At 40.6% G+C, this 13,003-nt stretch overlaps 1 protein-coding gene across 1 annotated transcript in view; it reads left to right on the top strand.

Moving 5' to 3' along the window:
- IFT80 (intraflagellar transport 80) overlaps positions 1-12,622 on the top strand; it is a 147,906-nt gene extending 135,284 nt beyond the window's left edge. The window contains exons 19-20 of the mRNA XM_049867628.1: positions 1,034-1,157; positions 11,387-12,622. Coding sequence (XP_049723585.1) covers positions 1,034-1,157; positions 11,387-11,497 — 235 coding nt within the window. The 3' untranslated portion in view covers positions 11,498-12,622. The remainder of the gene's footprint in view (positions 1-1,033; positions 1,158-11,386) is intronic.
- Positions 12,623-13,003: the final 381 nt, after the last annotated feature.

Consider the following 13,003-nt stretch of genomic DNA (forward strand, 5'->3'; position numbering starts at 1 on the left):
GAAAATAAGCCTGGAAGTGAGGATTAATCTTTTCATTTCCTTGCAAGTTATTATTAATATGTAGATTTTGTGTTTTTAATGTTATACCATTGATTTCAGTGATTCATTTAGTTCTTATTTGCATTTTAAATAAAATATTACTTTAAAAACTTAGTTACATAATAAATAGACATCTGATTGGATTCTAAAATTTAAATGGCTACTTACTCTTTTTTCTAGGAATTGGATGGAAAAAGGCATTTTGTCAGACTTATTTACCTGAAATTGTTATTTTCAATTTGCTGTAGTAATAATTTGAAGGTATCAGTTTTTAATTCTGTTTAGTTGAGTACTGAACAGAGTAAGTTCACTACAGACTTAGAAAAATGGTCAAGGTAGTTGAACCACTTACACTAGGGGAAGTTTTTTCACTTGAATTTTATTACGATTTCAAAGTTTTTTTCAATGAACATTTACTATACATGCACTCTGTAGTATTCACCAAAGATAAATGAAACCCAGATATCCCTCTGCAAATGTGTAGGCTAGTGGAGGAGACTAAAAGTTTGTAAATACTAGGTATAATACACTATAAGCAGTGCTGTGCTAATAAAACAAAAAAAAAAACAAACAAACCCAGTGCCGTCGAGTCAATTCCGACTCATAGCAACCCTATAGGACAGAGTAGAACAGCCCCATAGAATTTCCAAGGAGCGCCTGGCAGATTCGAACTGCCGACCCTTATGGGTTAACAGCTGTAGCACTTAACCACTACACCACAAGGGTTTCCACTGTGATAATAGTATGTATAAAATGCTGCAGAACAGAAATAAGATAATGGTCATTTACTTCTATGAGGGGAGATGGTCAGGAAGAAAGGGTCATGCTTGATCTGGGCCTTAAAGGATAAATGGATAAGGTAGGAAATGACGTTCTATGTGAGAGATGAGTAGAGGGAACAACATAGACTCTCCCACCTCCTCACCCCAAAACTGTACTGCCCATAAGGGCTGACACCAGCAGTTCTGATAATCTGTTTTATTTCTCATTATAGGGCGCTTGAATTGGCTGTAAAATATAAAACACATGTGGATACAGTTCTTGCTTACCGTCAAAAGTTTTTGGAGACATTTGGTAAACAGGAAACTAATAAACGATACTTGCAATATGCAGAAGGTGTAAGTATTAGCCAGTATTTTATAACAATGTATATGTTTTATCATAAATATATGCAGTATTCATCTTAACAAGACAAACTGAGAACAGTTTGTTCCAGAATCTCTGTATGATGTTGTTGCCTTACGATTATATACTAATTTTTTTTTGCAAACTTACAGCCATATTATGACTAACCCCAGTCTGTTTTCATAACATTCAATTTGTGTTAAGTTTGGTTACTAATTGAAATTTATAGATAATAATTTATAAATGTCTGGGATAAATTATTCCAGCTGTTTATAGATGGCTGGGATAAAGGCTTCTAACTTCTGAGTTTTGACTTCCACTGGCTGTCCCTTCTGCTCCAAGGGTATTATATAACCACAGAGGACACTGATCAGAACACGGATACTTCATGACTTCGTAGAATTCTAGGGAGCTGGCTGCACCTGGTAGAGATACTTAGCCTAGGTATATGTCTTAGTTATCTAATGCTGCTATAACAGAAATACCACAAGTGGATGGCTTTAACAAACAGAAAATTTATTCTCTCATAGTCTAGAAGGCTAGAAGTCCAAATTTGGAGCACCAGCTCCAGGGAAGGCTTTCTTTTTCTGTTGGCTCTGGGAGAAGGCCCTTGTCATCAGTCGTCTCCTGGGTCTAGGAGTTTCTCAGTGCAGGAACCCCAGGTCCAAAGGATGTGCTGTGCTCTGGCTTTTCTTACTTGGTGGTATGAGGTCCCTTACCCTCTCTGCTCAATTCTTTTATATCTCAAAAGAGATTGACTCAAGATGCAATCTAATTCTGTAGATTGAGTCCTGCCTCATTACCGTAACTGCCTCTAATGCTGCCTCATTAATATCATAGAGGTTAGGATTTACAACACAAAGGATTATCACATCAGATGACAAAGTGGTGGACAACCACACAGTACTGGAAATCATGACCCAGCCAAGTTGACACATATTTTGGGGGGACACAATTCAATCCATAACATTCTACCCTTTGGCACCCAAAAATTCATGTCCTTGTCACATGTAAAACACACATTCACCCCGTCATACCATCCCAAGTCTTAAATCAACTCCAAGTACAGATTCCATCCTGGGGCAAAATTCCTCTTCATCTGTGAAATCTAGAATACACGTTACCTACTTCTTAAGTACAGTGGTGGAACAGACACAAGGTAGGCATTTCCATTACAAATGGGAAATATTGGAGGGAAAGAAAGAATAACAGGCACCAGGCAAGTGAGCATAACACATTGAAAATAATCCCCTATTCTCTGAGGCCATCTAGGCAATGGCCCTGTCCTCCAGACTCTGGGCATTGGCCACACTCTTTCAATCCTGGGTGGGGACCCCTTGGCCCTGGGCTTCAGCTCTGCCTTCCAGGCCCACTGGGACAGCAACTCTGCTCTCTTGGTTGTAGGCAGCCCCATTGTCCTAGTCTAAGTGGCGACCCTAGCCCCGTGGTCCCAGCAGGCCCCATTCTTCTGCCCTTTGGGCATGACAGCCCTGCCTTCTCAACTTTGGGCAGCGGATCTTGCCCCATCCTCCTGACACTTATGAATGGCATCCCCACATTCCAGAACCAGGTTGGTGAAGATCTGACTCTTTGAAATCTAGGAGGCCGTGGCCCCACCCTTTAATACTGAGACAGTTCTGCTTCCCATGCCCCTTGACTCTTCAGCTTCTGATTCCTGATTCCTTGGTCTCTTGGCCCCTTGGGCCTGCTGGGCTCACCCAGCCTCTGCCCTGCTTGGGCAAGTGTTACAAAGCTCTTTAGCTCAACTGATAAGTGCCTGGGGGCACCCCACTCACCAGGAAGCCTCCTGCGAGAAAGTACCCCACTCTCTCGCTTTGTGTGTAGGTTCCTGCGATACCTCATGCTGGCTTGCTGGTTCTGCTGCTGCCGTCTCTCTGCTGCTGCTTCTTGCTGTCTGTGCCATCTCTGGCATTACAGCTGTCCTCACTTTCTTCTGAGCTCTCACCAGAATTGCCTTTGATGTCCATAATTCTACCAATAGTTTCTTCAAGGCAATCTAGGCTTTAACTGTTAGACACTTTAAAACTCTTCCAGCCTGTACCCATTCGGTTTCAAAACCACTTCCACATTATAGGTGTCTGTTAGAGCAGCACCCCACTCCTGGCACCAAATTCTGTCTCAGTCATCTAGTGCTGCGACAACAGAGATACCACAAGTGGATGGCTTTAACAAACAGAAATTTATTCTCTCACAGTCTAGGAGGCTATAAGTCCAAATTAAGGGTGCCAGCTCCAGGGAAGGCTTTCTCTCCTTGTCAGCTCTGGGAGGAGGTCCTTGTCATCAGTCTTCCCTTGTCTAGGAGCTTCTCAGCACAGGAACCTGGGTCCAAAGGACATGCTCTGCTCCTGGCTCTTCTTTCTTGGTGGTAGGAGGTCGCACTCCTGTGCTCAATTCTTTCTTTTATATCTCCGAAGAGACTGACTCAAGATACAACACGATAGAGGTTAGGATTTACAACACATAGGCTAATCACATCAGATCACAAAATGAAGGACAGCCACACAATACTGGGAACCATGGCCTAGCCAAGTTGACATGCATTTTGGGGGGACACAGTTCAATCCATAATAGTATGCTTTACTGCCTAGAACCAAAGAAGTCTAAACCTTTCCTCCCCACAGCTTTTACCAGAATCTCAGATTTTATCACTCCAGTTAAGAGAAAGTCATTCCAGTACATATCACCCCACAAGAAGAGCCAGAACAAGAGATTTGCCCCCGTGCTTAGGGCAGAACTGATTCTGTCTCCCTGCCCAGATTGTTCTAGGCTCAGACAGTAGAAATAGAGTTCACCTCTCTGGCCATAGAGATCCAAGAGGCTAGACTCCCAAGAGCTGTGATCCTGAGACAGGACAGACCTTGGTCCTAACTCTCTGAACCAGTTGGTTTCCTTAGCCTTTTATTCATTCATTTATTTAAAAAAAAAAAAAAAATGATACCCAAATGAACCAGATATGACCTCTGTCTTTGTGGAGCTTATAGGCTATGTTGGACCACTCATCCTTAGGGGTAGAATAGAAGGAATGTTCTGACCCATCCTAGGGGCAGAGCGGCTTAGAAGAGCCTTGGGAAGAGGGGAAAAGGTGAGGAGAAATTGCCTACAGTCCCTGCTAAAGTCAGCGCTATCCGCTTGGCGTATTTAGAAGTCTGGACATGATCACCTACATCTTTGGGCCTCAGAGCAGTTTTCAGGATGGTGAGGTCTTTGGGGCCATTCTGAGAGTTCAGTAGTGCACCTTCCACTTCTGGATTCAGGATGGTTACCAGTTGTAGATTTCTTGGTAGAAAGGGGACATGTTTTAAAGAAGCTCCACAAGCTGTTTGTGTTCACTAGGAACCTGCTTAGTGCTGAAGTGAATCTTCCAGCAGTCGGAGGCCTTGCTCTGCTACTAGGACAAATTCAGGGGCCTCTGAGGCTTTATCCTGACTCAGAGTGAGAGGGGCCACCACCAGTAAGTCCTGAGTAAGCCAGAGAATCACCAGCACACCTGATCTTTGTTACAGCTTTGAAATATGGCCGTACATTAAAACTAAGCGCCCACCTTAAATTTACTTTATTGTATAATTTTAATCATATTAATACTATTCTTTCTCCTCCTCACCGTCATTGATATTTTTTCAGTATTTTTACATTAGGTACTTTTGAGAACGCGGAAAATACAGTTCTTACCCTCAAAGAAATTCTATTTTCAATAGTAAACACTTTACATTGTAATCTTCTTTTTCTCTATATATGTATGAAATTGTTACCAAAATGCAATACTGTAGTCAGAAGAGTAGCAGAAATTTTCAAAGTGGGGTAGCCAGAACCACACAGGTTACTTTGATGCCCTATGGCACTGCTTTCTACTTTTTCTTCTTTGTAAATATAATTCGACAGTTGACTAGAAATCATAAAGTAGCATTTTAAAATGAAAATTATTTTTTATTTAATAATTGCTTACTACCGAGATAAAATTCAACCCTAGGAAAATAGCTTTTGGGGATGTCTGCATTGCTTGGTGATCTCCTGTTTCCCTTTAGGCCTGTAATCTAATCATAATGTATCATTCATATGTATCTATCTTTGCCAAAATTGTGTTTATACAAACTGTTTATTTTAGAACTAAGAGTTGAGTAGGAAGAGATTATTTAAAAATAACACTGGGAAATTTATTCTAGATCTCTGCTGAATTCCAATGGACTCCCAATACATAACATGTTTATAAGTGCCTACGGTGTCGTGGGTAGGAGCTCGGCTGCTAACCAAAAGGTTGGTGGTTCAGATCCACCAGCCACTCCTTGGAAACCTTCTACTCTGTCCGATGGGGTCGCTATGAGTCAGAACCGACTCAACAGCACCAAATATTAATATAATATCAACAAATATTATACCTATACTCTTTGGGAGGAACTCTGGTGGCACAGTGGTTAAGCACTCACTCGGCTGGGTGCTAACCGAAAGGTCGGCAATTTGAGCCCATCAGCCATTCTGCAGAAGAAAGATGTGGCAGTCTGCTTCCATAAAGATTTATAGCCTTGGAAACCCTATGGGGCAGTTCTATAAGGTCGCAATGAGTCAGAATCTACTTGACAGCAATGAGTTTTTATACTCTTGGGTAAATGGAACCAACCAATTATAAACAATGAAGTGAGAAGTTTGTTATTCATTCGTATCTATGAGCTCTGAAATGTTATTTGGACATTTTTAGTATAAAATATGGAAATCTATGATTCATACAAGGTCTTCCAAGAATCGTATTATTTAGAGTCATTATACCTGGCCTGAACTGGTGTTCAATAAATATCTGTAAAATATACTGTAAGTCTAGCGAATAAAGCCACTTGAAGAATACACTCAATCTACTGAATATACAATGTGTGTAAGAAGAAAAGTAGAAGACCCAGAAAACATTTAAAACATTATGCTAGGAAAAAGAAAAAAAGAGTGAAAAAGACCAAATTCATGGGCAGAATTTTAGAAAGTATAGAATTTTGAAGAAGATCTTCATTGAGTCCTTGGGATGTAGAATAGTGAAGATGACACCAGCCTCGAAAAACTTACATTTAAAAGGAGGAGACAGAGTTAATTATACAATTTGTCACTTAATTTCAGTTGTGATAAGTGCCTTGAAAGAGGTGTACACAGTTTTCTGAGACTTCATGAACATGGGACCTGACCTAGGATGGAGGAATCGGCAAAGACTAAGCAAAACAAATTATATATGAGTTGAACTCTGAAGAATGACTAGAAGAAGCTCACGGGGGGTAGGGATTGACACGTTCCAGGCAGAGGTAAGGCACTGGAGTGGGAAGGAGGAAGAGCAAACGAGAGATTTGAGGGTCATAGGGCACATTAAGGATATTAGGCCTTATCTGAAGTCTGATGGGAAGTCATCAAAGGGAAATAATATGATCTGTTTTCCCTTTTAAAATCCTGATTCCTAAAAATAAATGGAAATTTTAATATTTCCGTGAAATTTTCTTGAGTAGGATTTTGTCAGTTAAATGATACGATAGTAAGAATGAATGCATGAGATATTGGAAGTAACAGGCAAGAGTCCTGAGTGACTGCTCTGGGTCCTAGGTCAGTAGTGGTTGGAGTACTGGTTGGGACCAGACATTGAAATCTGAAGGGTCTTAAAACCATGTGAAGAGAGTGGACTTCATAATGAAGGCAACGAGAACACTTGGAGGTTTGCAATCAAGAGAAAGACTTGAAAGATAACTCTTGATGTGAAGGATTGGTTGCAGGGAAGGGGGATGACTGGGAGACCAGATCGGACATTACTATAATAGTTACACCAGGAGATGGAGAGGGGAGATAGAGTAAGACTGATGTAAGAAAGAATTCAGTAGTAAAATCGAGAGAACATTGTGGCTGGGGTGGAAGGAGAGGTGGTGAGGCAGTCAGGACAAGGCATTTGAGAATGACTTCAACATTTCTAGTTTGGGCACCTGGTAGGTGGGGGTGTTATTAATCTAGATAAGGAATACATTGAAAATATAAAAGTTTTAGACCTTTTGAGTTTGGAATGCTGTGGCTTATCCAGTGGAGATACCTAGTAGGCAATTGTGAATATAAATGTGGATGGCAGAGGATATTCATGAAGGAGAACTTGGGACTAGATGGATTTATGGTCATGACCATCTAGGCACAGATGAAGCTATGTGAGCTGATGAGATCTCCCAGGAAACACGAGAAGGCCGTGGCTGGAACCTTGGTGACTACTAATAGCTCAGACGTTGTCCAGCAGAAAGGTATGGTAGGTCGGGGGACAGCCTGAAAGGGACCATTTAGAGAGGAGGGCAGAAACCAGACAACAGTGGTATTATATGAGAGATTTTGTGAAGAGCAGTGGTCAAGACGTTCCAGGAATGCTGCCGTCTCAGGACCTGGTTCTTTTCTGCAGCATGCCCTTCCTCAGATATTCTCACAGCTCACTCTGTTGTCTCCTTCACATCTTAATGTCATCATCTCAGGGAGGCCTTCTGTGATCCCTTCTGATACACAGCCCTAGCTCTCACTGTCCTCAGGGAGTCTTCTGTGATCCCTTCTGATACACAGCCCTAGCTCTCACTGTCCTCAGGGAGGCCTTCTGTGATCCCCTTTGATACACAGCCCTAGCTCTCACTGTCCTCAGGGAGTCTTCTGTGATCCCTTCTGATACACAGCCCTAGCTCTCACTGTCCTCAGGGAGTCTTCTGTGATCCCTTCTGATACACAGCCCTAGCTCTTACTGTCCTCAGGGAGGCCTTCTGTGATCCCTTCTGATACACAGCCCTAGCTCTCACTGTCCTCAGGGAGTCTTCTGTGATCCCTTCTGATACACAGCCCTAGCTCTCACTGTCCTCAGGGAGTCTTCTGTGATCCCTTCTGATACACAGCCCTAGCTCTTACTGTCCTCAGGGAGGCCTTCTGTGATCCCCTTTGATGCACAGCCCTAGCTCTCACTGTCCTCAGGGAGTCTTCTGTGATCCCTTCTGATACACAGCCCTAGCTCTCACTGTCCTCAGGGAGTCTTCTGTGATCCCTTCTGATACACAGCCCTAGCTCTCACTGTCCTCAGGGAGTCTTCTGTGATCCCTTCTGATACACAGCCCTAGCTCTCACTGTCCTCAGGGAGTCTTCTGTGATCCCTTCTGATACACAGCCCTAGCTCTCACTGTCCTCAGGGAGGCCTTCTGTGATCCCCTTTGATACACAGCCCTAGCTCTCACTGTCCTCAGGGAGTCTTCTGTGATCCCTTCTGATACACAGCCCTAGCTCTCACTGTCCTCAGGGAGGCCTTCTGTGATCCCCTTTGATACACAGCCCTAGCTCTTACTGTCCTCAGGGAGTCTTCTGTGATCCCTTCTGATACACAGCCCTAGCTCTCACTGTCCTCAGGGAGGCCTTCTGTGATCACCTTTGATACACAGCTCTAGCTCTCACTATCCTGTTCCCAGAACACCACTCTGCCCTACTGTAAATATTTTTATTTTATTTATCATCTGTGTCTCCCACTATTATATGTCTTTGTTTATTATCCATCAAGACAGTGGTCTTTATCTTTTTGTTCACTGCTGAATACTTGTACCTAGAAAAACCTTTGGCATATAGTAAGCACTAAAGAAATATTTGTTGACTGAATGAGCAATTGGATCATACAGAGAAGGCGTATAGGATGAGAACACAAATATTCGATAGTGGTGTTAGTGAAAAGTTTCTGAAGTGCAGTGAGAAAATAGTCATATCACTGTGGCTTGAGAAGACCATGGCTGGGAATCAGGAATGCAAACAAGAATGAGTGTGGCAGTTTGCAGGGAGGCAGAATAAAGGGTGTTAAGTGTGATGAGAAGGAGCCAAGAAGAAGAAGGAAACTCAGTGTGTAAAGTAATAATTGAAGGTAGATGTCCTAGAGGAATGGAAGAAGACAGGATCAGTGACGTATGTGAAGAGGTTGGCCTGAGACAGAAGGGAAAGAGAAAAGATGGGTGGATACAAATGGTGGTGTGTGAGTACCAGGAGGGAAAATTAGGTGAATTTATGCCCAGTGGCTGCTATATTCTCTGCACAGTAGGAAGGTGATTTTCAGTTGAGAGTGAGAGAGATGGGGTAGAGGATGGAAGGCAATTTAGTACGATTCTGAAATTCTTCTCTGTGAATAAGAATTGACTAGGTACTTTTTTTTTTTTTTTTTTTTTTTAGGTACTAGGATAAGAGTGTTAATTTAGCACTGATGCTCCCTAGAGTAGAAAAGAGTGGGTTTTAACATAGAGGCCATTTGTCAACTGTCGTGAGAACATCCTCTGATCTAAAAACCATTATTATAAATACTCTAATCCGAGGACTAAATTATCAATAGAACACTGTTCTACAGATGGATAAATGCCAAGCTGAAAATGAAACATTTATTTTCAGTGGGTCAGCTGACACCTTCATTTGTATTGTCACTGGTGACTAATACAGATGTCATCAATTTACTTGATCGACTTCTGGGGCAAAAGAGCAACAGTTGTTCAGTGTACCACGAATATATAGTTTTATTGTGATTGATTCAAGAAACATGTAAGTCAGTTTAGAGCTGGAAGAGTGCCAAGGCATTCATCAAGTTTTGTCTTCCTCTTTGCAAATGTTTTGTTAGACATGGAAATGAGTGTTTTGCCATTTAAAAAGTATCATCTAGCCTGATTGAAAAACGGGTCCTTCAGACAGTCTGAGCCTTCCGTGAGCTGTCACTTGCATCTTAGCACAGACGTCAGCTGCAAGTAATAAGAATGCATCTAACTCATCTGTCTGGTACGTGATAGACATATACGTGGAAGAACTTTAATTGCTTAAAGAAAAAAAAGTGACCAAAAATATCCACAGTAAATTATTTGACAGAAATTTAGATTTAGGATATCAGAAGCAGAAAGAACCAAATACTTAAATTCCATCAACTTCAAGCACAAAATAGAAGAGGCTTGAAGCCCTGTTAAGGCTAAATTCAGCCCTCAGTTACTTAAGATAAATATGTTCAAGCAGCAAGCAGTACCTCAATCTGGTTTAAAACAACTTATTCTACTTAACTCCTCTACATGAAAGTGAAAACTTACTCACTTTTGACCCAGTCTCAGGAATCTGGTTTTATTTCATAGTAAATCAGAGTTAGTTTAATCTAGAACTCAATTTTTCTCATGTCTTTCTTGCTTCGGAAAGGACACACATTTTAAAATAAGTCATCTCCAAACTTTTTTGAATAGTAAAATGGTTTTTCCTAAAGAAATTGTCCATAGCCCTCAGGGACAGAGTCCATTCTTAACATCAAGCCTAATGAACCTGGGGAAGAGGCAGGGCTGGAATAGGGGTAGGGGAATCGGCATCATGGATCAAGGGGAAGCAAACAGGTAAAAATAGTATCACTTGTTAATTGTTCTTTTTTATGTATCTTTCAGTCCTCTTTCTGATTGCTTCCTGTAATGTTTTCATAATTGTCTTAACAACAATTGTGTTTTTATATTAAGAGTTGTTGTCAAAGGAGCTACCTTTGCAGAGTGTAGTCAGGGGAAGCCAATGTTCCTCCTCCTCTCCCCGTAACTTGGCTTCTGATGGAACCTCAGCATGTGCGATGTGAAGAGCTGGCCTAACCGAAACATGGCTTGGAGGCCAGAGCCCTGTCCTCTTTTCCTTCTGTCTGGAGGAATGCAGTCCACCTACCTCCCCTTGTCCCTGAGGCACCTGTGCAGAGTCCTAAGGCTCCAGAACCAAACCAAACCCACTGCCATTGAGTTGATACCGACTCATAGCGACCCTATAGGACAGAGGAGAACTGCCCTGTAGAGTTTCCAAGGCTGTGATCTTTATGGAAGCAGCCTGCCACATCTTTCTCCTGTGGAGAGGCTGCTGAGTTCCAGCCGCTGACCTTCCAGTTAGCAGTCCAGAGCTGAACCACTGTGCTCCTGGGGCGCCTCAAGGCTCCAGTGACTGTTCAGATGCGCCTTTTATAAATAGCTGAGCTAGATCTGCTCTTTTGAATCACAGTGAGAGTGTTTGCTTTTTACTGAGATAATGGTTCTGTTTGGTTTTCTTCTTAAAGCTACTTCATTTTTTTTTCAGCATTATTTATTAATCTTTCTTTGATATATCTTTTCCTCTAATGTTTTGAAAGTCACACATGCAGTTTTTGCTTACTGTTGGTTATTTCAGATTAAGCAAAAATGTCTTATACTGTATAAACAGGTTTCTTCTTCCATTACAGCTCGAAATAGATTGGGAGAAAATCAAAGCCAAAATCGAGATGGAAATCACCAGAGAACGAGAGCGGTCGTCAAACAGCCAGTCCAGCAAGGGTGTAGGTGTAAAGTACTAAATGCCAGACTTACCTTTAGGAGGTCTTATCTTTTGCAATTATTCTGATTAACCAAGGATAAGCATGTTCTTGTTGCTAAAGAAAAAGGAAGAATCTTGGAATCAGTATAACTTCTTGCTGTATATTTAATACGAAAAGCACATTCAGAAAGATTAAGCATAAAATGATTGATGTAATTCCATCTTTTATATTTTTCTAGTCCAATAATTAGCAAAATATTCCTGTATTTTTATGATACACACGTGTGGTGTTGCTTACATTCCAGTTTTTTGTCCATTATTTTATCCCTGAATCTTCAGTATGAAGAACTATTAATGCTGATAATAAAACACTGGACTCTTAAAAAATTATATGTTATGATTAAAATTTCTATTCAACCTCTGAATTGCAAAGTACTACAAAAGTTTATTTTACAACAAAAATACAAGAAGATGGGCTTGTGAAAATGTATAACAATTGGTAAAAGTGTTTAAAATGCTCTTTTAACTTAATTTCAATTCTGTAATTCATAATTCACTCTCATAAACTATAAACCAGGGAACAAAGCTCGAAATTCCCAGATTTTGCTGTTTGGAGACAATTATACTGTGAACACATGAGAACTGTGATCAAACATTTTTTTCAGAGTTATGTCAATGTGGAAAGTAAATGCTTGCTGTCAGTCTGTCACTAACTCAAATGAAATAAATTCAAATGTTACTTTAATAGTGTTTAAAATACAATGAACTATGTCACTTTCCCTCTCAGACTGAATGTTGTATTTATATGTGCGTTTGTCTCACACTTTTAAAAATATCTATTATAGGAGCTTCTCCGTTGGTTTAACACTAATAACTTTATACATTTCAGCAGTTTGATATAATGTATGTATTATAGTTATTTTGTATATTTCATAAATGTATCAGGTAGAGAAGATTGTTTATCCAGAATGCCTGGGACATGGCCCTGTTACAGATTAATGATATTTCTGGAGTGTGATAATTCCCCACCTCAGAAAGAAATGTTTTGATACAGAGGGTATGGTACGTGATATGGAAGATAAGGTATATTAAGAAATAAACAAGTTTTAAAGCAAATGTTTTAGAAACTGGTTTATTTTAGTGAAAAGAATACCATGGTTACCAATTGAAGATTATCTTCAATTATCTGTCATTTTGTACATATAGATAATATATACCTTTCTGAAAATGAAATGTGTTAGAAAAATCCTGTTTATAAATACCTCAAATATGTTTTCTTTGTTAATTCATATACCAAAAAAATCAGAATTTATAATGTACACATCATTTTCTTTAAAATGGCAACAAAAAGGTAAGATGCGATAATAAAAATACATGGAGTTGTGTTATTTACGAAGAAATCCTTGTTGATCTGCAGATAGGACTGTGGCGGGATCACTTGTCAGGATTTCTTTTACCACCATCTGCAGAAACAGAAGAGAAGGTGATGTGACGTGGCAGCTCCTCTGAAAAGACCTGTTGTTGTCTTCTTCCCCTTGCCCTCAGC

Source organism: Elephas maximus, chromosome 23, assembly GCF_024166365.1.
Source record: "Elephas maximus indicus isolate mEleMax1 chromosome 23, mEleMax1 primary haplotype, whole genome shotgun sequence".
Taxonomy (NCBI): domain Eukaryota; kingdom Metazoa; phylum Chordata; class Mammalia; order Proboscidea; family Elephantidae; genus Elephas; species Elephas maximus.